We start from the raw sequence: 24578 nt of genomic DNA, 5'->3' as shown, positions 1-24578 counted from the left end.
CGTGGAGTTGGATGTGAGTCCTTAATGCTGCATCTCAAGCACATGCCAGGGGTGGGGGGTCTTGAGGTCACGGCTGCTTCCCTGCCCCCATCCCTGCCCATCGACCCTGTGGCTGTAGATCCTGGTTCACTGTGTCCAGCTGGTGACACTGGGGAGGGGGTGACGAGCCACTGGCGAGCCTGCCGCTGCCCCTTAATCAGAACAGCCTTTTTAAACTTGCGCGCCCGAACCACGGCAGTTGTGTGTCCCGCACGATTAGATGGCAGTTCAGCCGGAGGGGGGCTGATCCACGGCCAGGCCGCCCTCCTGCTGGGGAAGGCGCCTCTTGCCTCGTTCCCGTCTCCGTCCTGCACATTCCAGCCATGGTTTCGATAAAGACTCATCCCATGCTCTCCCGTCAGCCCCTCCAAGCATCATTCACACCATTTTGTGTTCAGGCTGAGAACTGCTCTGAGAAGCGAGAGGCTGTGTGTGGGGATCCGTGGGTTTGCGTCCGTGATGGCCACTTGGGACTCAATTCAGGCCAGACTGCGGTGGTCAGATTCCATCATCTTTACCCCTTTCATGAGCAAACCCAGTTGTAGCAGAAATGAGAGAACAGTTCCTGTTAGACATTAAGAGCAATAAAGGGATGAAGCCCAGCTTGTTAAGAAGCGCCAAGGGAGTTCCTGTTGTGGTGCAGCAGAAATGAATCTGACTAGGAACCAGGAGGTTGAGGGTTCGATCCCTGGCCTCACTCAGTGGGTTAAGGATCCGGTGTTGCCATGAGCGGTGGTGTACATCACTGATGCGGCTCAGATCTGGCGTTGCTGTGGCTGTGGTGTAGGCTGGAGGCTACCGCTCCTAACTGACTCCTAGCCTGGGAATTTCCATATGCCACAAATGAGGCCCTAAAAGGACAGAAGACAAAAAAAAAAAAAAAGTGCCATGAGGGGAAAGGGGAGTTCCTGCGGGGTGGTGGCTTGCACCCCTGGCCCAGGAACTTCCATATGCCATGGGGGCAGCCATTAAATTAAAAAACATTTTAAAAAGCACGCTGGGTAAACAGAAAAGTAGACGAAAGGTAAATAAGGATGGGATATTGGTGGCGATTTGAAGTTCACTAGATCGTTCTGTTTATATTTGCAAAAGTGCATAATAGGAATTTAAAACACACACACACACACCCCTTCATTAGCAAGTCCAAGTGATATGCATGGGGTGCTCACTCAGGAAGCTTGGCCCAGCTTTGGCCCCAGGGACCTGGGGTGAAGTGCTGGCCTCAGGTGTCCCCAAGCTTAAGGCACGACCTTTCCAACAGCACTTGCCACCATTCGGGTCCACCTGCCAGCAGTACAGCAAGTGCGGGCTCCAAGTGCCAGAAATCCTGAGGCTGAGGCCGGAGCGGCACCCAGGCGCTGGCGGGAGCGGCCGGGGACTCGCTCACCCGATGCTTTCTTCCTGCACAGGTCGCACAGGGCAGGCAGTTGCTGTTCGAGCCAAGGCCTTTGGATTCAGCGTCATATTTTATGACCCCTACTTGCAGGATGGGATCGAGCGGTCCCTGGGCGTACAGAGGGTCTACACCCTACAGGACTTACTCTACCAGAGCGACTGTGTGTCTTTGCACTGTAATCTCAATGAGCATAACCACCACCTCATCAATGACTTTACTATAAAGCAGGTAAATCAAAACAGATGGTCTCAGACTCGCGAAGTTTCTGTCAAGACAAAACGGGGGATGGGAAGTGGTCCATGGGACACACCGATGAAGAGGGAGCAAACTCCCCAGAGCTACCAGCCCCAAGCTGGCAGGGGCCCCTCGGTAAGATGGGCCGTGGTGAGTCGCGAGGGATGGGAGCTGGGCCCAGAGCCCGGCCCGAACCTGCCCTAACCAGGCCTGGCCTCCAGCTGTCGCCGAGATGCTGCACTCCCTCCCCCCACTGCTGCGCAGGCGTCAAATAGCCAGACCTCAGCCCGCCTCTGGCCCCTGGCATCCTTCTGCCAACCACTGCACGAGCACCTGCCGAGCCGGTGGCCGCATCCTCCTAACCAGCTGCTTTTCCTCTCGCAGATGAGGCAAGGAGCGTTCCTTGTGAACGCAGCCCGTGGCGGCCTGGTGGACGAGAAAGCCTTAGCCCAAGCCCTCAAGGAAGGCAGGATACGAGGGGCGGCCCTCGACGTGCATGAATCGGAGCCTTTCAGGTAGCCTTCAGCCGGCGCGGACGTTAGGAGCCAGAGCTCAGGACGCACACGGGCGCTTGTGGGACCCATCTCTACACCTGAGCCCTTCCTTTGCACATGGAGCCGCAGCTTCCTAGACAAAGTGTGCTGGGTTGGAAACTGGAGATCCGGTTTACAGGCTCCATTCTTCTAAGGGCTCTGCTGTGTTCTGTCAAAGGCCCAGAGATAATCAGGGGAGAGTCAGAAAAATGGAGGGAAAAAGTGGGCTCCCTCTGTATCCTGGACTGTTTGGTTAGACGCTGGCTGGCCTTTTATCGACTCGTCCCTTCTTGCCCCCGTGTCCCTGATTGCTCCTGACACTAATTACAGCACAGTTCTGAGAAGTCCCAACCCTAGGAGGTATTCTAGAGCATTCCCCTTTATCTGTGTAGCTAACATTCTGCATGGCCAAGAGCCCCGTTTTGACGAGGACAGGGAAGGACGTGCATCCAGCGTTTCCCATTGACTGTGTTTCTGTACATTCATCCAGCTTTGCTCAGGGTCCCTTGAAAGATGCACCGAATCTCATTTGTACGCCCCACACGGCCTGGTACAGTGAGCAAGCCTCGCTCGAGATGCGGGAGGCCGCAGCCACCGAGATCCGCCGGGCGATCACAGGTGCGTCCTGCCGCCACCGTGCAGCTGCCTCTGGGAACAGACGCGGAAGGGGTTCTGAGGGCCCGCCTGGGCGGAACGTTTTTAGGGGTCGGCTTGATGCAATTTTGCATGAGCTGGTGGTCTTGTTTATTTCAGAGGAAACCAATCCCTTTTGTGTGAGCCAACATAAGATTCGCGAGCCATGGAGGGGGGCGCCCCTAGGGGAGCAGCGGGGAGCTCCTTTCTCTCTGGCGGAAGACCAGGGGTGCTCAGGCTTAGACCCTTCACATTTTATGGAAATCTAAGGGCCGGCCCCTCCTATCAAAGAATAGTTCATTATAAGTAATATTTAAGTCGCTGGGACCTTAAAAAAATCCGTCTGCTTTATCCTAACCGTCTCTTTCCAGGTCGCATCCCAGAAAGCTTAAGAAACTGCGTGAACAAGGAATTCTTTGTCACAACAGCTCCCTGGTCAGTAATAGATCAGCAAGCAATCCATCCAGAGCTCAATGGTGCCACATACAGGTGAGGAGCGCGGCGGGAGCCTGGCCTGAGCCCGCTCGGGGCAGGAGGGGGCAGAGGTGCGGCAGGGAGCGGACCCGAGCACTCACAGACTTGTACCAGGGCCTCAGTTCTTCCTTGGAGGTCCTGTTTTAAAGGGGATGTGAGGCGGGTGGGGTGGGCTGGCCTGGCCATTTCCCCCCTGGGCCGAAACTGTGCGAGGAACCCTCCTTCATTCCAGAGCCGCTTCAAAACCACAAGGTTTTCCAGTACAGAGGTACAGAGAATCTCCAGGATTGTTTCCTAATTTGGAATCTTCTATCCAAGAAAGCCCAGTGCACTTGACTGGGGAGTGTCCTTTCACACCTGGGAAGCAGGACATGGCGAGGGGTGTCAGGGAGGGAATATCCAAGTCAAGAGACACCAGCCCAGACCCCAGGGAAGGGACCAGGGATTGTTTGTGTTCATTTTCCAAGGCGTTCTTCCCCCAGCATTGCTGGTTCCAGGGAAATAGATCTTCCTGCAGGAAGGGGGGAAGCCACAGCTTCCAGTCGCAGCAGGGAGACCCAGGGTAGACCATTCTCCCGCCCGTGCCCGGCCCCCACCCACTGGGTGCCAGAAGCACCTCTCACTCCCAGCTGTGACAATCATAAACGTTTGCAAATGTTGCCTGAGCTCCTGTTTTGAACCGCTGCTCTGGAGGGGGATTAAATAGAGTGTGTGGAATAGAACCAACATGTGAAGGATCTAAGCTGTTTCTTCCCAAGCCTCGTGGCTTTATTTACATTTATTCAGCATGTTCTATTCAAGTCCCACTTGTGTTTTACCCTCGTCAGCACGTTCAAGCATCACTTGAGCCCCAGATCGGATTCCATGTTCCAAGGTGCTGGGGGCCTACCCTGTAAGGGCCGTGTGCTAATGATCCCTTTAGAGCAAGGCCCCCGAGCCGCCCGCTGTGCGAGAGGGGCTGCGGCTCACAGGCATCCTGTCCATGAGATGCCCTGCACAGTCCTTGGAGATGTCTGCAGCATCACTGTAACAGCCCGGGGGTCTGGGCAGCACAGCTTGTCTCAAGTGGGAAGGGTTTGACAACCTTCAGACTGATTCTAACACACCTACCTGATTATATGTCTTGTCCTCTTAACGAAAATGTGGGGGGTTTGTTTTGTTTTTGGGGGGCTTTTTTGTTTTTGCTTTGTAGAGCTGCACCCGTGGCATATGGAAGTTCCCAGGCTAGGGGTCGAATCGGAACTACAGCTGCTGGCCTACACCACAGCTCACGGCAACACCAGATCCTTAACCCACTGAGGGGCCAGGGATTGAACCTGCAACCGTATAGTTCCTGTGCCACAGTGGGAACTCCCAAAAATGTTTAAACACAGAGTCACATGGTTCACACACACACACTTCCTGGCACCCAGAGCCACTTGTGGGCCTGCAGTGCAAAATGAGCCCACTTCAGATGCCTGGCAGGCATCCATGCGGCCCATCACTGGCCACCCTGTCCCCTTCCTCATCGCAGGCCACAGGAGCATATAACTAACCCACCTAGCGAGTCACACTTGGTGTCAGAGTACTTGGTGCTGTCTCTTAGGAAATCACAAAACCCAATCATTGACAGAACTGATGAGTTCTTTCTCACGTGACCTGTTGTCTGAAAGCTACAAAATTCGTGCTTGGATTGGCCTCAATAGGCTTCGGTGTTGATGAATTATAGACCTCAGTGTTTATTTTTTTTTTTTTTTTGGTCTTTTTGCTATTTCTTGGGCCGCTCCCTCGGCATATGGAGGTTCCCAGGCTAGGGGTCGAATCGGAGCCGTAGCCACCGGCCTACGCCAGAGCCACAGCAATACCAGATCCGAGCCGTGTCTGCAACCTACACCACAGCTCACGGCAACGCCGGATCGTGAGCCCACTGAGCAAGGGCAGGGACCGAACCCGCAACCTCATGGTTCCTAGTCGGATTCGTTAACCACTGCGCCACGACGGGAACTCCTGGTGTTTACATTTTTGACGTAGACTTGTTTGAAGTATAACAAACTGTCCTATTAAGAGAAGCAGAGTCAAGAGCTTGCCAACCTCCGTAACCTGCTGTCTCTCTCCCATGCTCCTTAGATACCCGCCGGGCATCGTGGGCGTGGCTCCGGGAGGACTGCCTGCAGCCATGGAGGGCATCATCCCTGGGGGCATCCCGGTGACCCACAACCTCCCCACAGTGGCACACCCTTCCCAAGCCCCCTCTCCCAACCAGCCCACAAAACACGGGGACAATCGAGAGCACCCCAACGAGCAATAGCAGAGAGTGACGAGGTAAATCATTCAGACACACCCGGGACCAAGAGACTGAGAAACAGATGAACGGAGAGAAAAGGGATTGGACAGTCTTTGTAACTGGGTCTGGACACAGCATCACTGGCGTTGCAGCGTTAAAGCCACAGAAGAGCTGGAAGCCGAGACGTGGGAAAACGGAAGAGGAGGCCCTCTGCTCACGGAAGTGCTGAAAGAGACTAGGACGTGACGTAGTAACGACCAACTTCTGTTATTGTGTGTTAAGTTTTTCATCTGTGCATCAAATCACAAAGAATAAATAGATCTTTTTCCTTTTAGTCCCTTGGGCACAGCAGGTCCTGAACGCCTTGCTCTAGAATGTTGCATCAAGAGTTCCAAACATGAAAATAAAAATATTAAGAGGAAATCCCCACCTTATGACTCTAGTCCCTTCGGTCCACGGGGGCTGGTTACCTCTTTGCTAATAGGAAGATTTAAGTCCTACAAGATGGGGAGACCACTGCGAGCATAGGATTGAAGACAGTACGGGCTCCTGTACAGCAAAGCTCTCCCAGCCGAACTGCATACTGAGCGGGCAAGTTGGTTGTGAGTTCAGTAATACCCTCTGATGATGCAAAAAAAAAAAAGAAAAAAAAAAGAAAAAGAAAAAGAAAAAAAGTATTAAGTTTCACAAGCTGTTTGTACTCAAATATATTTTCTCAGTTTCAGATCCTCAGCTATTTTATTGAGTGGAAAGTCTTGAACTGAAAGGGTTCAAGAAGAATAATGTTGCATTTCCTTATGTCTCAGGAAACACTTTTTATGGTAACTTGTCAGATTGTCTATGAACAAACCCACTTTTTTAGACATTGATAAAGTCTTCTTTTCTTCACGTGATATTTTATACAAGAACACTTCAGGTGTGTTATTAGATGTGACTGATTTTAACAAATCCTATTAGATTTGTATCAACTAGTTACATGTTATATTCATAGTCTTTTGTGAATCATCGCCTTTTTGTTTAAAAGATGGCCTATTTTGAGCCTTTGTATAGGTACATTCCTGTTTTTGTGACAAAAAAAAAAAAAAAAAAAACCTTTAAAACTGTCCCAAACAGAAAAATAATGGCTATCAGAAATATGTTTTGTTTTAGTGTGAGTTACCGTTACTGTATTTGTTTATTGTAAAGGTGGACATTTAGCGTTCAGTGCAGTTTTCAATAAAAAGTAATAAAAATTTCTGTTAAGCTCTGAAATTTAAGTACCTCTCCCCAGGGTACAAGTTCTCTCCTTGAGATGTTTAAAGGCAACTGCATTTTCAATTGGCCCATTTCCCACCTCTCACTATTCCGAGGCTCGAGGAAGAGCTGACCTGTTACATCCACAACCAGACTCAAGGATGCTGGTGACGGTTACTTCATGTGACGGTTTAATTGCAAAACAAAAACTTCACAGAAGTCCAGCCTCAATCCAAATCAGGAAACAAAGCTGATCAAGTCTTTTAAGAGTTTTGATTTTAATCTGTCCCAGAGCACAATTACCTGGCTCAAGCATTAATGCAGGAAGGGAGGTAAATCTCAAAAAAAAAAAAAAAAGTTTTTAATAATATTTACAAAGAAATGTTGCAAAATAATATCAGCCATTTCCATATGTTAAGAACTTTCAGTTGATTTAATGGAGCTTCCCTTTTAAATAGTGTTCAATCCCTATTAGTGGTATCTGCAACTGTTAGTTGGTAAGTCCAACAATTCCAGATACCAAACTCCTTTAGGCAGCACCCCCACGCCCTTTCCCATTTAAAGAAAAAGTGGCATCGACCTCACATTGGCTCATTTTAAGGTGGTGGTCTTCCCATCCCAGCTGTCCAGTGAAAAGTCACATTAAAACCATCTCACGTGGATACAGGTATGCAGCTCCCGGTTACTGAACTGTCACTGGGGAGCAGAGTGACGTCCTCATAACCACTTGCCAAGGAGGAGGTGGCAGGTGCACAAAAGGAGCCCCCAACCGCTCATGAACGGCACTATAACCTTTAACCTTATAACACACATTAAGCCTGCGACACAATGTGCCCAAAATGTTAACATAAAAAGGCAGGTCCAAACCCATGGCGCACCTGGGTTTTAATTAGAACAGAGAACACAGACAACTGTGTTGTCCCTAGAAAAGAAACGATACCGAAAGACAATTACCTGTCACCCTGCCACACATAAGGACTATACTCTGTCTTGGGACAATGGTTATGGCTGTTTGATAGTTCAAGAGCTTAACAAAGCATTGATTCACCCCAAATTTTGGCCTTTACCAGCCAATCCGAAAACCACTTAAAGTCCCATCCCTGTCCAGAGCCTAGGAAATGGGGTCACGTATGATTTTTTTCCCACAGGGAAGAGAGCTGTACCTGCTAAACTAAATGTGGTCACTGACGTGTGAATAAATAAAGAGGCACCTCGGGGAAATCACAACACACACAGCCTGAATACTGAGCTTGCAGTTTTCTACACAGCACGGACTGTCGCACACGCACTAGCAACTGATGCTCATGTGTTTCTCTTTGGCTTCTTCAACCAGGAGGGTAGTTGCTGAACACCAACTAGAGCAGGGTGTCTGGCCACTAAAGAATTCCTCCTATATAATAGGAAAAGTCTGCTATGCTAAAGTCCGAATGGCAGCCTCCTAAAACCATGAACTATCCAAAATGAAAGCAAACCACAGAGTCAATTTGCAAGAAAACATTAGCCACTTGGAACAGTAACATACACCATTATTTTATCAAAATTCATTTATATGGACTCAAACTGCGAATCTCTTTCCTGCAAGTTTCAGCATGCATCCAAAGCCACTCTTTCATCTTGGGAACACCTTTCAGTGAGTGTTCAGAGAGGAGAGAAAACCACAGACATGACATCTCACAGGTACTGTTCTCTTTTTAGTATTCCAGCATCAAATCTGAGGTTGTGCACATTTCAAAACCATCTAAATAGAACTTGGAAGAAAACATTTAAAGCAAGTATTTAAAGGTTTTCACAGCCTCTTCATCAAAGGGAAGGAAGAGTGTGTGTGTGTGTTGCGTGTGCTGTCTGTGTGGGGCGGGGGGGGGGGGGGGCATCAATAATCTACAAAGTGCGTATCAGGACACTACGTCTTTCTGTGTTCCTGAGATGGGTCTGAAACTTTTACCCAGTATTGAATGTATACCTGAAATGGTCAAATAATACTTTATATAGAAAATTTTTCTACCTAAGACTAAAGTTTTCAAACTTTAAATAAGAATGGCCACAGTTAACCAACATGCAAAAATTCTCAGAATATTCACTGAGAAATTCATTATACAATGCGTTTACCACCTTAAACTGCATTCTTAAATCTTATTCTCTACTGAACTAATAGTCCCAATTAGCCCAAGCAAAGGCATGCCTTTCTAACACGATTTGCTTAAAGCAGAGTTGATAAAAGACAGTAAGAATCCAAAGACCTTCTGCAGGGAAACTTGGGAGTACAACATCGTCTGAACCGAGTCAAGGGAGCAAATTTCACACGACTCGTTCAGTCACTTGCGAGCAGGCCAGCTCCCCAAGCGCGCCCCCAGTTTATACCCAGGACTAACTGCTCACAAAGAGACTCCTGCCCAGAGTCTGGTGGAAGATCCCTCATTTTAACGGCACTCTTCCAAACAAATAAATACCTACATACTGAAAAGGGGCATATCGGAAAAACCTTAAAAAGACAAAATAATAGAAACCAAAACGCAGGAATGAGGTCTATGTGAATGCACTCGATAAGCAATTCTTACTTTCCTTACAGTCTGTTCCTCAAAGATTCGATTTTATTTTATTGGGCACAACAGGAACTAAATTATTAATAAAATAAAAGCTTGTTTTTATTTTTCTGTTTTGCTGTGGATAATTTGTACAAAGACGTTCCAAATCTCCAGCGAGCTCTAGCGAGACGTGATGGACAATGGATCTCTTAAGATGGAAGGAGAATGCCAGGTTCTACTTAAAGAAGAATTATCTCAAAGGAACAGAGAGTCACGTGCCATGTGCTTTTGGAGGTGCCCGTGCTGTAAAAACTTCTCAATGATAAGAAGATGCTGGTACGACTTTTCCTATCACACAACTTCTTACACAACCACATGCGTTACATTTATAGACAGATTTACAATTTGAAAGGAAAAAAGTTCTGTCTTAATAAAATTAGTTTTTTACAAACTGGAGTCCAAAGGTCTCTGTCTCCTCTTGCAGCAGATGCATCATCTCCGCCGGGTGTGGATCAGAAAACCCTTCCAAGCAGCTGCTGCCCAGTCCCTTCATGCCATGCCGTGCGCTCTGCCTGCAGCACCACACTGATGGTGGGGTCGCAACAGAGCTGGTACCTTGGTCTTCTGCTCTTGGGTTTGTCTTCACTCGTCTTCATCATCTTCATCCTCCTCTCCGTCCGACAGGGACGTACAGGGCCGGATCTGTCGGTAGCGGTCAAGCCACTTTTCTACCATCTGCGTGACCAGGGGGTGGTTTCGGCGCCGAGAGCTCTTCTGCATGGCGACCAGAACGCCCCCCTCAGTCACACAGCAGTCCAGCCACTCCCTGAGCAGTTTTTCCTGCTGTTCCTCGTTACCTAGCTTTTAGAGGAACGGGAAGAAAAGCAAAAATAACACAACAGATCAGAGACTAGATAGGAAATTTTTTTGGGGGGGGGGGTCTTTTTATAAGTCCACACTCACGGCATGTGCAAGTTCCCAGGCTGGGGGTCAAATCGGAGCTATAGCTGCTGGCCTACGCCACAGCAACACCAGATCCGAGCCACATCTGTGACCTACACCACGGCTCACAGCAACACCAGATCCCTAACCCACTAGGCAAGACCAGGGATGGAACCTGCGTCCTCATGGATCCTAGTTTCAGATTCGTTTCCGCTGAGCCACAACGGGAACTCCCTGACACGAAAATTAATAGACACCTACCAGCTCGTATGAGTAATGAAAAGGCCAGAGCAACAAAGTGTTTCAACATGGTTTCCTCCTATCATCACTTTTATGATTAAAACCCAGTTTCCTATGGTTAAACAGAAAACACCACTAATGGGAAAATCCACAGAAAAACCTAGAGGGGAGAACAACCCAGTAATAACTTAATGTGTCCAATAGCAAAAATCACATGCTCTCAAGTAAACTGATCCTGGCGAAGGAAAAGCTAGAACGTTACAGCTTCAAACCAGACAGGCTAAGTTTATTCCAAGCTATGCAAAGGCTGAAGTTTCAAAAGTTATCTGAATCTCTTTCTTAATGCCATGGTTCTAACAGTTCTGTAAGAATCCCTAGTGTATTAAATAAAGGACCGGTGATCTTACAGGAAGATGGGTTTTCTGAGAGTGCCCTTCACGTCTTCACACCTCCCTGCCTGCTCTACACCACCTTCCCCGCCGCATCTACGGCCGTCTCCTACGTGGTGTGCTGCTCTTGCCCCACCACTGCCCAGGGTCTAGTCTCAACTGAGCAGCCAGGGTTCCTCTTCTGGATGAACTGGCTGTTGGCTCCCCAGCTCACCCAGAGTAAAAGTCTGAGATTTAAAAGATCCACTGACTGACTCCGAGCCCCCCCACCTCCACCCCCACCCGTCTCGTGCCCATCCTCGTACACCACCTGGCCTGGCACGTCCCTCCACCAGGAGCTCTCCCCCAGGTGTGGCAGAGCTCCTTCCTCGTGCGGGCCTCGTTCAGGTGTCACCTCCTCAGCGAGGCCTTCCCGACACCCAAGGGCATCCCAAGCCCCACGGCCCCTCCGTCCCCTGCTCCACGTCTGAACTGCTCCTCCTGAGCACTCATCACCACCCAGGCCAGGGACTCTGGTCTTCACGGCGTCACCTCCACCTAACACATCCCATACAGCAGTTCTGAAAGGTAAGTTTCAAAGCCTATCTAACCACTATTTATAGAAAATGACCATTACTTTGACCAAATTCAGAATTTTAAGTGGTGGTACAGCTAACCACGCCTGAAAGACACCCTAAGGCTGGCTCTGGCACAGCGCCGCTGCGTGAGGTAGCTAAGAGAGAAACGGGCTCCTCACCTCCTGAGCAGAAAGAAAGTGCACGTGGAGGAGCTTCCTCTCACTGTCCACCAGGGGCAGGAAGGTGACCGTGACGTCGTCATCGGTGTTCAGGTTAGCACCAGCGCCTCGGTTACCATAGCCGTCGTTCTCCATGGCAACCAAGGCAGAGAAGTGGCCCCTTGTGTAGCCCAGAGCAATCGGACTTTTCCAACAAAAACTCTGTTCCCACAACAAAGGCAAATAAACACCTGACAAGAGTTAAGAACATCACAATGGGATTTTCAGGATGCGGCTGCAAATGTGCATTAAAACAAGAAACAAGAAACTTCCAAAATACTTTTGAAAATGGCTTACCTTGAAACCGAGTATATCCTAAAGTTTCTCCCCGGAAACTTTTATAATATTTTACTCCATAAACTATAATTGGTCGCCTAAGAATATGCGCAAGCACAAAAATGTGGGTCTGTTCCAAACTTGCTCCAGGCTGTACAGAACAAAAGAAAAGAAAGCAGTTTCTCGTTAAATTATTTGTGACCGCCCTGGACAACTGCCACGCATAACCGAATGCCACCCTCCTTCAGCAGATTATCCGCATCCATTTCACCAGTGGAGGAGCACGACTGCTAAGCTAAAGAAGAGTTTGATTCCTCAAGGAGCAAAGTCCAATAAAAGAAATCTGCCAAGTTTATGTGCAGGTATCCTTCACTATCCAAACTTAAGAACTGAACAGATTCGGCTGAACACTCATTGCAGGAACCTGGAGCGCGAAGGAAACTCGATTTACATGACTGCCTCTGGTTAAGTTAGCTGTGAAAGCACCTCCAAGGACAAGGTCCTCCCAGGGAGGGTTATCTCACAGGAATGCGAACGAACGGCCGCATCACCTAACGCGAGAGGACACTGACCAGGCCCGGCCCCCACAAGGAGTACAGGAGCAAACACAGGCCCTGGGGCCCCTGCCCAAATGGCTCAAAGACAGAAGGTACTTCCTCCGCAGGGATTAACGAATTGCGGTGCACATGTCTGAACTTTAGTTCAGGACATTAATATGCTTCACAAAGTAAACCTGGCATGAGCCTGAGGAACAATCTCTCACAGTTCACCTACAGAAGTTCACCGCCAAGGTGGTTCATCATTCCCAGCCACTGGACAGAGCCTCCCCTCTGGGGACCCTTAGGAAGATCACGACTTGATCCTCAGGGCCTGACAGCTCAGCACCAACACAAGAGCGCCACTACCAGCTCAGCGATCTTGGGCAAGTGGCCCCTTGGACACAGAATGGGAGCTGACCTGGAGGCGGGTGAAACAGGCATCAAGCCACCTTTGTGGGAGGACAATGTAATTGAGGAGCAGCCTGAAGAAATACTCAAGTGCCTAAAATCATTACGTGCACCTTGCACTGTGACTGCAGCAGGCCTTGCCGGATAAACAGCAGTCACAACTAGAACCCGAGTCGCCTGACGTCACGTCGCGCACTCATGCTCCAGCACACACTGCCTCCAACGGGGCCTTCGGGTAAAGCGCGGCCTCGCTTCTCAGAGAAGCCCATGCCCCAGGCATTCTTACCTGACTGGCTAGAGAGAGTATAAATGCCCAGTCTTCTTGCCACTGTTCTTCTCTCAGGGAAAAATGTAAACCAAAGCTCTGAGAATACCAGGACTCCCAATCTTTCCAACGTGTATAAAACCTAAAGATAAAGAGGAAAAAAGAAGCTTTTCTATAAACAGTTCATTTAGCATGGTCTTTAAGCAATTCACATGAAGAGATTATAAGAACTACACGAATTTAACCTTGGCTATTTTTCATATTAAAAATGCCTCCATTCTGCTATCAGACATCTTTCAACATATCCTCAGACAAAATCTGATTCACCACCCACCAAATTTTCATCAAAACTTCAAACACTAGTGATGAGAACAGTTGATTTCAATCGTCTACTATTGGTTCGCAACCTAAAAAGAAAACCACTCAAAATCAGCCAAGAGGTTGGATAAAATCAAAATCATTAACACTTCTCCACTAATGAATAGTACACGTTGCTTGGTCACGGTACAAACGATAGACTAGAAACAGCCCATGAGTTTAGAAGAGTACCAAAATCACTTCCCTGAGATTTCATTCATTAAATAAAATTACTTGATCACATGATAATAAAAAAACTACAAAACCCCTTCTTCATGCTTATTAATGTCCTCCTAAATACTTCAGCCTAATAAACTGTGAAGATTAAAAATGAAGCTAGGGAGTTCCCGTCGTGGCACAGCAGAAACGAATCCAACTAGGATCCCTGAGGATGCGGGTAGGATCCCTGGCCTTGTTCAGTGGGTTAAGGAGCCGGCGCTGACGTGAGCTGTGGTGTAGGTCATGTGTAGACACAGCTGAGATCTGATGTTGCTGTGGCTGGGGTGTAGGCCGGCAGCTATAGCTCTGATTCAACCCCTAGCCTGGGAACCTCCATATGCTGCAGGTGGGACCCTAAAAAAGAAAAAAGGAAAAAAAAATCAATGGTAGACCACTGGTAGACTGAGTTACTAAAAATATTCTCTTTACATCAAGTATAAAATTAAATAAAGCCAGGTATCATTACGCTCGAAACTGTGATTCACTGTCCTACAAAACGAACCACGAGACCCCGAGGACAGACATTTAACCCATTTGTACCATCACATTCCTCTCACTTTTAAACAACCAGTCACCTCCAATACGTTCATGGATTTAAATTCTAGGTAAAAGAAGCAAAAGATCAGAAAACTTTCTTTTGCTACTGTTGAAAAGTTCATGTAATAAATGTCTTCGTGTCCCATGTTTCTTTAGAGTATCTTAATGAAGGTCTCCATAAAGAAATTAGGGGTTCTCTTTGTGGCACAGTGGAAACGAATCCCATTCGTAACCATGAGGATGCGGATTCAATCCCTGGCCTCACTCAGTGGGTCGGGTGTCTGATGCTGCCGTGAGCTGTGGTGTAGGTCACAGACGTGGCTTAGATCTGTCATTGCTGTGGCTGTGGTGTAGGTCAGCAGCTATAGCTCCGATTGGACCCCCAGGCTGGGAACCTCCACATGCCACAGGTGCACCACGGAAAAGAAAAGAAAAAAAAAGTAAACGTATTTTACATTTTCCAAAAGGACTAAAAATGGAGTACGCAGGTTAAGGATCAGGCGCTGTCACTGCTGTGGCTCTAGTTACTGCTATGGTATAAGTCTGACCCCTGGCCCAAGAACTTCCACATGCCATGGGCCTGGCCAATAAATAAATAAAAATTTTAAATAAAAGGACTAAAAAAGAATGTGGCAGAGGCTTAACTCTTATTTGATTTGGAAAAAAAAAATTTCTATTCCAAGCAACCACAGGTTTTTTTGTTTTTGTTTTCTTTTCAATCAGGAATGTTTTGATGTCAAATGTTTAACAATAAAACATGGAGTTCCTGTTATCGCTCAGAGGAAATGAATCTGACTAGCATACATGAGGACACAGGTTCGATCCCTGGCCTTGCTCAGTAGGTTAAGGATCCAGCATTGCCGTAAGCTGTGGTATAGGTCGCAGACATAGCTCGGATCCGGAGTTGCTGTGGCTGTTGTGTAGCCAGCAACTACAGCTCTGATTCAACCTCTAGCCTAGCCTCCATTTGCTGAGGGTACAGCCCTAAAATAGAAAAAAAGCCAAAAAAAAAAATAAAGTAAAATATGGAGGAGTTCCTGTTGTGGCTCAGTGGCCACGACTAGTATCCGTGAGGATGCAGGTTCAATCCCTGGCCTTGCTCAGTGGGTTAAGGATCCAGCGTCGCTTTGAGCTGTGGTGTAGGTTGCAGGTGCAGTTCAGGGGCTGTGTTGCTGTGGCTCCAGTTCAACCCCTAGCCTGAGGACTTTCATATGCCGCAGGTGTGACCCTAAAATAAAAATTTTTCTAATAAAAATAAAATATGGATATCCCTCTTTTAAAATACCCGAATACTCAGAGATTTGAGTATTTGAATGCACCAATGACAAAATACATTGTTTTGATAAGTTCAACAAGAAACATCATGAAACATAGAAAGCTATTACAGGATGTTCCCTGGTGGCTTCCCAGTTAAGCTGTCACTGCTGTGGCCTCAGGTTTAATCCCTGGGCCAGGAACTTCTGCATGTCATAGATGTGGCAAGGAAGGAAGGAAGGAAGGAAGGAAGGAAGGGAGGGCTGGATGGAGGGTGGCCAGGAGGGAGGGAGAAAGGAAGCTAGCTGTTACAAACAAATATATATGTAGTTAAGAAATTTCTTGGTTAGTGCCTAGAACCACTTAATGAGCAAGACAGCTAAATTTGCCAGAAATTAAATAATGATTGCACTCAAAGCTCAAGAAGACTGCAGAATAAGGGGCTTCAAAAATATTTTTTAAAAATAAGCATGTTCGAATAATCACATCCACCACACAAAGACCTAAACTCTCAAGCCACCTGGCTCGTGTCTGTTGATAAGAACAGAGACAAGCAAACTCAATTCAGGAACATATGGCCAAGCGAGACAGCAAGACAAGTTTGGTTTAACACTCAAAAATCAATTCCACATTCATGGATGGTAAGACTCCATACTCAAACTGGTAATACTCCCTAAATTAATCTCTAGATTCAGTACAATCTCTATCAAAATCTCAGAGGATGTTTTGCAGAAGCTAGAACCTAAAATTTATCTAGAAATCCAAAGGATACAGAATAGCAAAAAGAATCTTGAAGACGACGGGGAAAAGACTGGAAAGACTTACATTCCTAGTTTCAGAACCTACCTCAAAGCTACAATCATCAGGACAGTCTAATGTTGGCGTAAGGACAGACATAAAGATCAACAGGAAAATACTGAGGGTCCCGAAACAAACCTTTACTTTTTGACAAAAGCACCTAATAGGTGTTTGAAAGGGGAGAAAGCCCAGTCTTTTCAATAAACAGCACCAGGAGTTCCCATCATGGCTCGGTGGAAACGAATCTGACCAGCATCCATGAGGGCGCAGGTTCAATCCCTGGCCTCGTTCAGCAAGTTAAGGATCCGGCGTTGCCATGAGCTGTGGTGTAGGGCACAGTTGAGGCTCGGATCTGGCATGGCTCTGGCTGTGGTGTAGGCCAGCAACTAAGGCTCCGATTTGCCCCCTCCCCTGGGAACCTCCATATGCCGCGGGAGTGCCCATAAAAAGACATAAATAAATAAACAAACAGCACTGGAACAAGTGGATATCCGCATGCAAAACAGATGACTTGGGTCTTTACTTCACATCTTAAACACGAATTAGCTCCAAATGGGACAGAGAGCTTAAATGTAAAAGCTTAAAGCTATGAAATTCTTCGATGAAAGCACAGGCATGCTAGGGGCTCTAACGGATAAAGCAGACAGCAGGCAAGAACAGATGGCCATGTAAGCAGAGAGATGAAAACCCAAAGAGAGAACCAACACACGGGAGCAGAAGTGAAGACTATTTCTGGTGGACTTAGTAGCAGTCTGGACGCGGCTAAGGAAAGAACCTCCGGAAACCACATCAATAGAAACCGCCGCATCTAAACACAAAGGTAATACAGAAGGCAAAAAACAGAGGAGAACGGCAAATAACCACGGGGCAACCACAAAAGCTATTAACATACAATAACAGAGATAAAAAAGAAACTAACACAAGAAATATCTGATACAGCAATGACCAAGACTTTCACCAAATTACTAGCAGACACCATATACCACAGATCCAGGAAGCTCAGAGAACATCAAGGAAAAAAATGCCAGAAAAACTATACCTAGGCATGTCATAGTCAAGCCACAGAAAACTAAAGACAAAAATCCTGAAAGAAGACAAGAATAGAGGAACAAAAGATAAGAATGACATCCAACTTCTCAGAAACCACGCAAGCAAATAGAGAATGAACTGAAATATTTTAAAAGTTGAGGGAAAAAAACCCCACCAACCAAGAATCTTATGTATACTCCAGGAAATTCTCCTTCAAAAGTAAGTCCTGGAGTTCCCATCATGGCTCATGGTTAACGAATCAGACTAGGAACCATGAGGTTTCGGGTTCGATCCCTGGCCTTGCTCAGAGGGTTGAGGATCCAGCGTTGCCTTGAGCTGTGGTGTAGGTCACAGATGTAGCTTGGATCCTTTGTTGCTGTGGCTCTGGCGTAGGCAGGTGGCTACAGCTCCGATTCGACCCCTAGCCTGGGAACCTCCATATGCTGCAAGTACAGCTCTAAAATGACAAAAAAAAAAAAAAACAACAAAAACAAACAAACAAACAAAAAAAAACTTAGGTCTAAAAATTTATATAGAGAGCCACAATACTAAGCTACAGATACTACTTCTAGAAGACCTGATTTCTCTCCCCTTTCAGATTAATTTCTCCCACTGGGCTCTTTGGATTGACATGTCAATCAGAGGCAAGCACAGATTCTTTCTTAAGCACTTGAGTCAGCTCAAATCACAGCACAGCTACCAGCACCAAAAAATGGCCTCTACTGAAGTGATGGGTGAAGAGTTTACCTAAAAGAAAATTACTTTCCCAGTTCTCATTTAGATATTTTATATGACTTAAGAAAATGTCTCATCCCAGCCGATTTGGACTATGAGCAAAGGTTACACTAGCAAAAAGCTGATTAAAAAGGAGACTGCACGAGTGATATGCCGGCTGCTCCTCTCCTGTCCTAGGGCAGGTCCCTCTCATTTACCTTCTAACAGTCATCTAAGAGCCCAGGCAACAAACTTGCCACAACTCCAAATAATCAACAGTTTACTGCTTATTTACTGCTTATTCACACGTTTGACCCATGACACTGACGCCCTGAATCTATGGCAACAACGCTTCCTCTCCCTCCATTTGATAATCTTCACCCCTCCCCACCCCAGGATAGTGAAAAAGATGCCTGTGGGATCACTACACTCCAGGCAGCTTCCCATGCCAGGTGAAGACCCTGGACGGCAGGGGCTGGAAGAGGTGGTACCAAGGCAGGCACACTTTAGCTGAAGTATCCCCTTTAGAATCACGGCCTCCATCACCCAAAGATGTGCTGCAACAAGGCGTCGCAGCGGTTGCACGCACACAGCCTAGCTCCTTCTACTCTAACAGCCGTCGAAGCCCATTTACTACCTCAGTACTCTTTTTTTCTTTCCCCCTTACCTTCCCATTAGGCCTTTGGACATCAAATGACTCAAAACTAGAATTTCAGCCCTAATACAAATGTTAATGGCCAACTCCCATCCAGATCACCCACTGCCAACTTTGAGAAACAGGTAGCATAAAGTCCCCAAACTGTTATTACTGGCCACTAATGTCTTGGGGTTTTGTTTGTTTGTTTTTAAGCCCTCCCATTTGGGAGAAGAAACTATCACCTAATGAAGCTTACAGTACACTTTCAACCTTACAGCAGGGTCAGGATATTAACCACCAGAGGAGAAGCTCTAGCATGCCTTTTAAAAAGCACTTGCAAAGTGGTAGGTTTACCAAGGTTCAGATCAGCCTCCAGGCTGAGCAGCTAGACCTCACCCATGCCTGGAGGACAGATCCATCTTCCAAGGACAGAATCAAATTAACTAAACCTGTAAGGCAAACTTGTAAAACCACAATGCCCAAAATTCATTGTCAGAGGAACCATCCCACTATCACGCTCTCAGTGTGGGCAGGCCCATCCAGACAGCCAAATCGCCCTCAATCACAGTGCTGTCTGACGAGCACACAATCCAGTCTAGAGAGGCCAGACAGACTGAGCATTTAATGGCATCAGGCTAACCCACTGTGGTAGGGCCACACCACAAAAGGAATGGTAATGCCCACAGTACCAGATCAACCCACAGCATCAAACAAAAGTCCTCCCCCTAGACAAAGGCTGAATGACCTAAACTAACAGTTCTCTTTGTTTTTCTTTGCTTTTTTTAGGACCATACCTGCAGCATATGGAAGTTCCCAGGCTGGGAGTCAAATCACAGCTGCAGCTGCCAGTCTACACCAGAGTCACAGCAACTTGGGATCTGAGCTGTGTCTGTGATCTACACCACAGCTCACCACAACGCCTGACTCCCAACCCACTGAGCGAGGCCAGGGATTGAATCTGCATCCTCATGGATACTGGTCGGGTTCATAACCCACTGAGCCGCAATGGGAACTCCCTAAACCATCAGTTCTGACTGATAGATTCTTTCATTAAGCTAATGTTACACATGCAATCAGGATACCATCCAGGCTTGCAAGCTAGGCAGCTATTTTATTTTTCAGGTGGCCACAAATATTTACTCTATTGTCTTATGCTTTGATCCGTAGTATAGCTCTCAAGAAGGTAATCGTAATGCTCTCATTTTCAAATTCTAGAGACTATTATCACTCGGTAAGTATTTACTGTGCACTTACTATGTGTCATGCTATTGTAGGCACAATAAAATCCTTTCCAGTGTTCCTGTCATGGCTCAGTGGTTAACAAATCGACTAGGAACCATGAGGTTGCGGGTTTGGTCCCTGCCCTTGCTCAGTGGGTGAAGGATCCAGCGTTGCTGTGAGCTGTGGTGTAGGTCGCAGACACAGCTCAGATCCTGCGTTGCTGTAGCTCTGACGTAGGCTGGTGGCTACAGCTCCAATTTGATCCCTAGCCTGGGAACCTCCATATGCTGTGAGAGCGGCTCTAGAAATGACAAAATAAATAAATAAATAAATAAATAAATAAATAATAAAATCCTTCCCTCAGAGTTCTCACTGGCTCATTGGAAATGAATCCAATTAGTATCCATGAGGATGCAGGTTCAATCCCTGGCCTCACTCAGTGGGGTTAAGGATCTGGCATTGCCACCCGCTGTGCGAAGGTCAAGCAAGGACCCAGCTAGGATCCCGTAGGTCAGCAGCTATAGCTCCGATTCGACCCCTAGCCTGGGAATCTCCATGTGCCTCGAGTGAGGCCCTAAAAGAACCCCCCCACCAAAAAACACTTTTCTCATGGCGTTTATAGTCTAATGGATCTCATATAATCCTTAAATTTACAACTAATATACGTTCAAAAAATTATATACAGCAATAAAGTTATTTAGAATAGAGCCATTAGGAGTTTCTGCCACAGCACAGTGGGTTAAGAATCCAACTACAGCAGCTCGGATCGAGTTGTGGGTTTGATCCCCAGCCTAGCACAATGGGTTAAAGGATCCAGCTGCAAAGGTCACAGCTGCACTTCAAATTCAATCCCAGGAACTTCCATATGCCATGGGTGCAGCCAGAAAAAAAAAAAAAGAATATGCTATTATCATTATTGTGTAAGTATTCAATCAGGTGAAAGAGAAAAATAGCATATTTTGATTCTGATGTACAGAAAATAGCACAAAATTTTAAATGACTTCTGCTATTTCCTAAAGTCAACAATGGGCAATTTAGCCTCTTTCACTCTCAATTTTCTCATTTATGATATAATAACTAAATGAGACAAGGTATGTACAGAACCAAGAACATGTCCTACATTAAACAGACATAAAGACAAAACCACTGACTCACCAATACAGTGATCATTTCCAGTAACGATACCGCGGTGGGTGAATGTACAGTTCAAGACTAGTCATATACTTGCTTGGCTATCGGATTCTTAAAAAAAGATATTTTCGAGACAAGCAGAAAGTGAGATTTGGATTGGATGCTGGATAACTGAGTCAATACTGATTTTCTCAGCTGTGGTAATGAGGATGTGGTTTAGCAGAATATCCTTGTTCCTAAAAGCCAACAGGCTAAAGTACTGAAGGCAAAGCACTACCACGTCTAAAACTAACTGGCAAAAGGGAGCATTCATGTAAGAAGAGATGGGAGAACATACGGCAAAATATCAACAACTGGAGGAGTTCCTGACGTGGCGCAGTGGTTAACGAATCCGACTAGGAACCATGAGGTTGCGGGTTTGGTCCCTGCCCTTGCTCAGTGGGTTAAGGATCCGGTGTTGCTGTGAGCTGTGGTGTAGGTTGCAGACATGGCTCGGATCCCACGTTGCTGTGGCTCTGGCGTAGGCCAGTGGCCGACTGGACCCCTAGCCTGGGAATCTCCACATGCCGAGGGAGCAGCCCAAGAAATAGCAAAAAAAAAAAAAAAAAACAACTGGAGTTCCAGCTGTGGTGCAGCAGTTAACGAATCCAACTAGTATCCATGAGGACTCGGGTTCCATCCCTGATCTCGCTCAGTGGGTTAAGGATCCAGCGTCAGCACGAGCTGTGTAGGTTGCAGACGTGGCTTGGATCCCGCAATGCTGTGGCTCTGGTGTAGGCCAGAAGATACAGCTCTGGTTCGATCCCTAGCCTGGGAACTTTCATATGTGGCCCTAAAAAGACCTCCCCCCCCCCCAAAAAAAAACCCCACAATTAACAACTGGTCAGACAGTTCACTGTGGTGCAGCAAGTTAAGGATCCAGCATTGTCTCTGCAGTGGCGGGGGTTCAATGCCTGGCCTGGGAACTTCTATGTGCCATGGGTGCAGCCCAAAAAATTTGGTCAATTCAATGAAGAAGATACTGGGGTCCACTGGGCTAAATTTTTAAAATATTTCTACAGATTTTGAAAATTTGCAAGATACAAAAATGTAGTTTTAAGACTACCTGTCTTGGGAAGAAAAACTTTTAGTACATTATTAACATAAGCTTTTAGAGTTGAACAAAAATATGAAATCCTAGGTACTTTAAAACATGAGCAAAGACCTTGTTATATTTAAGGCTACAACTTCAAACATTTCTAATTCTACGCTTAGCAAAAAGAGGCAAAACCAATGAGATGGTCAAAGTGTCTCAATGTCTAAAACCAAAGAGCCCCCCCCCAGCTTTCAAAGAAAACAGGACAGACAAAAAGCACCCCACCACTGCAAGGAAATGATTCAGCCAGCGCACGCCTGAATTTAAAAAGGGAGGATGGCAGCTCACCAATGTGAACAGTCATGCAGGCTGTCATGCAGGGCTTTCCGAAGCACCGAGTCCTTGTCATAAATGCCCCAGGTAGCTTGGAGAACTGAATCAAGTAAGCAGTCTCCTGCGGTTCGGTTCCAAAGTGCATAGAGTCTACTGTCCAAACGTGTAGCCAATTCCAAGGACCAATTTATAATTGGAGATTCTTCTTCTAACTCTATACAAGGAATTTAAATAACATGTTCATTTTCATGCCTCTGCAATTAAGAACTACTCAGTGGAAGAAAAAACCTATTCTCTAGATGTAAACAGGTTGATATGTAACTTAGTCATGAACACCTAAATATTTTTGATCAACTGAAATATAAACCGTGAGTAGCTGAAACAGTTCTAGAATAATTTACTCAACTTTTAAATTCTTTACATTTTCTAAAAATGTTTAATATGAAAATACACTCATTCTAGAAGGAAAACAGAAAACCAAGGTTTAAAATTTTTATCCCTTTTTTATTTGTTCGCTCTACTATAATTAAGAGCTGTGAATGAGTATTTTTAACAGCACAGTACAACACTGTGCTTAAAGAATTTAAATTTTTAATTTAGTAGAAATGAAATGCGTTGACCATACACCAAACTACTCTAAACCTTACAAAGCAAAAAGTTCACTGAAATGATAAAAGTTCAATTATACTCATTAATTCAATGCTTACCTTTTTGAACATCTCTATCAAGCACCTCATCAAATAATTTTTCTTGGACTGTTGGAGGCAAGTCTTCAATATCTATAAAGAAAAGCCAGATTTAAAAGATCTTTGTATATCTCACAACTTAAAAAATCTGATACCAGCATTTAACAGTAACTTCCTCTAAAATAGCTCCCTTTCTGCTGAAGGCTGTCAAGTCACTTCTTTTAAAACACATGCATGTATGTATGGGGGGGGGAGTATTTCCCTTCTGTACTTTATCATCACAACAGTTAAGTATCTACAAATAATAGGACCAGTACTTATATTTAGCTCTCATCAAAAAGACATGGGGTCCCAAATGCTGAGGAGAACATGGAGAAAAGAGAACCCTTAAGCACGGTTGGTGGGCATGTGAGCTGGTACAGCCACTGTGGAAAACAGCATGAAGGAGCCTCAAAAAATTAAAATAAACTATCATAAGATCCAGCAACCCCACTTTTGGGTATACAGCCAAAGGAAATGACAACAAGATATCAAAAAGCTATCTGTACCCCCGTATTTGTTGCAGCGTTACTCCCAATAGCCAGTACACGGCAACAACCCAAGGGCCTATCAGGTGGAAGGCTAAAAATGAGCAGGAGTGTACAGCTATACAACGCGGTCCTGTTCAACCAGGGCGACACATGGAGGGACCTTGGAGATACGATGCCAAGTCAAATAAGCTCGACAGAGGAAGACAAATAATTGCATGCTACCACTTCTATCTGGAATCTTAAAAAAAACAAAGTCAAACGCAGAGAACTAAAGAGTAGAAAAGGGGTTGCCAGGAGCAAGGCAGAGGGGCAGGGGGTAGGGGAACTGGTAAAAGAGAACGCACTCAAAGCTACACGATGAAGATGGCTTGGGATTTAATGCGAAACAAGGTGACCACAGTCAGTAACAGTGGACTGTACAAAAGCCACCAAGAGAACGGGAATGTTCTCACCCCAAATACAGACAGATGGGAAAACTGGGAGGTGAGGAATGTGTGGATTGTCTAAACGGGGGAGAATCCATCCCTTCACAACGTATGTGTGAATCCAATCACCACAACGTACACTTTCAATGTATTACAATTTCCTATGCCAATGATGACTCAATAAAGCTGAAATAAAAGAAAAAGGGAACAGGACTATCCGATATTTGAGTTAAATAGTAACAACAGACAAATTTTGTCCTCTTCCCTTTACACTTTCAACCTCTGCTCAGGCCTAAAACCTCAGACCTCGGGTTCTTCCTGCAGAAGTGAAGGAACCGTTCATTCTGGCACACAGCTCTCTGTTTGTGCCGTCTTCTTCAAGTTCTCTGTGTCCTGTTCAGTTTTCTAATTGAGTAGTCTGAGAAGCATTATTACTCTTACAAAACTGATTTAAACTGTATTACTATACTC

The 24578-nt window shown here is 46.1% G+C and overlaps 2 protein-coding genes across 13 annotated transcripts in view; one reads left to right on the top strand and one right to left on the bottom strand.

Moving 5' to 3' along the window:
• Positions 1–5995, top strand: part of CTBP2 (C-terminal binding protein 2) — a 158955-nt gene extending 152960 nt beyond the window's left edge. For all 5 annotated transcript variants that reach the window (XM_047759497.1, XM_047759496.1, XM_047759498.1 and 2 more), the window contains 5 exons: positions 1449–1663; positions 2054–2184; positions 2693–2820; positions 3207–3324; positions 5416–5995. In XM_047759497.1, coding sequence (XP_047615453.1) covers positions 1449–1663; positions 2054–2184; positions 2693–2820; positions 3207–3324; positions 5416–5596 — 773 coding nt within the window. In that variant the 3' untranslated portion in view covers positions 5597–5995. The remainder of the gene's footprint in view (positions 1–1448; positions 1664–2053; positions 2185–2692; positions 2821–3206; positions 3325–5415) is intronic.
• A 3430-nt stretch (positions 5996–9425) lies between these two features.
• ZRANB1 (zinc finger RANBP2-type containing 1) overlaps positions 9426–24578 on the bottom strand; it is a 71882-nt gene continuing 56729 nt past the window's right edge. For 7 of the 8 annotated variants that reach the window (XM_047759502.1, XM_047759501.1, XM_047759504.1 and 4 more), the window contains 6 exons: positions 23174–23245; positions 22482–22680; positions 13183–13303; positions 11971–12100; positions 11635–11864; positions 9426–10188 (listed from right to left, as the gene is read on the bottom strand). In XM_047759502.1, coding sequence (XP_047615458.1) covers positions 9970–10188; positions 11635–11864; positions 11971–12100; positions 13183–13303; positions 22482–22680; positions 23174–23245 — 971 coding nt within the window. In that variant the 3' untranslated portion in view covers positions 9426–9969. The remainder of the gene's footprint in view (positions 10189–11634; positions 11865–11970; positions 12101–13182; positions 13304–22481; positions 22681–23173; positions 23246–24578) is intronic. The other variant, XM_047759505.1, reaches the window with a different exon arrangement.

Source organism: Phacochoerus africanus, chromosome 15 (assembly GCF_016906955.1).
Source record: "Phacochoerus africanus isolate WHEZ1 chromosome 15, ROS_Pafr_v1, whole genome shotgun sequence".
NCBI lineage: Eukaryota > Metazoa > Chordata > Mammalia > Artiodactyla > Suidae > Phacochoerus > Phacochoerus africanus.
The sequence above is the reverse complement of the archived record's forward strand: the minus strand, read 5'-3'. Positions and strand labels throughout refer to the sequence as shown.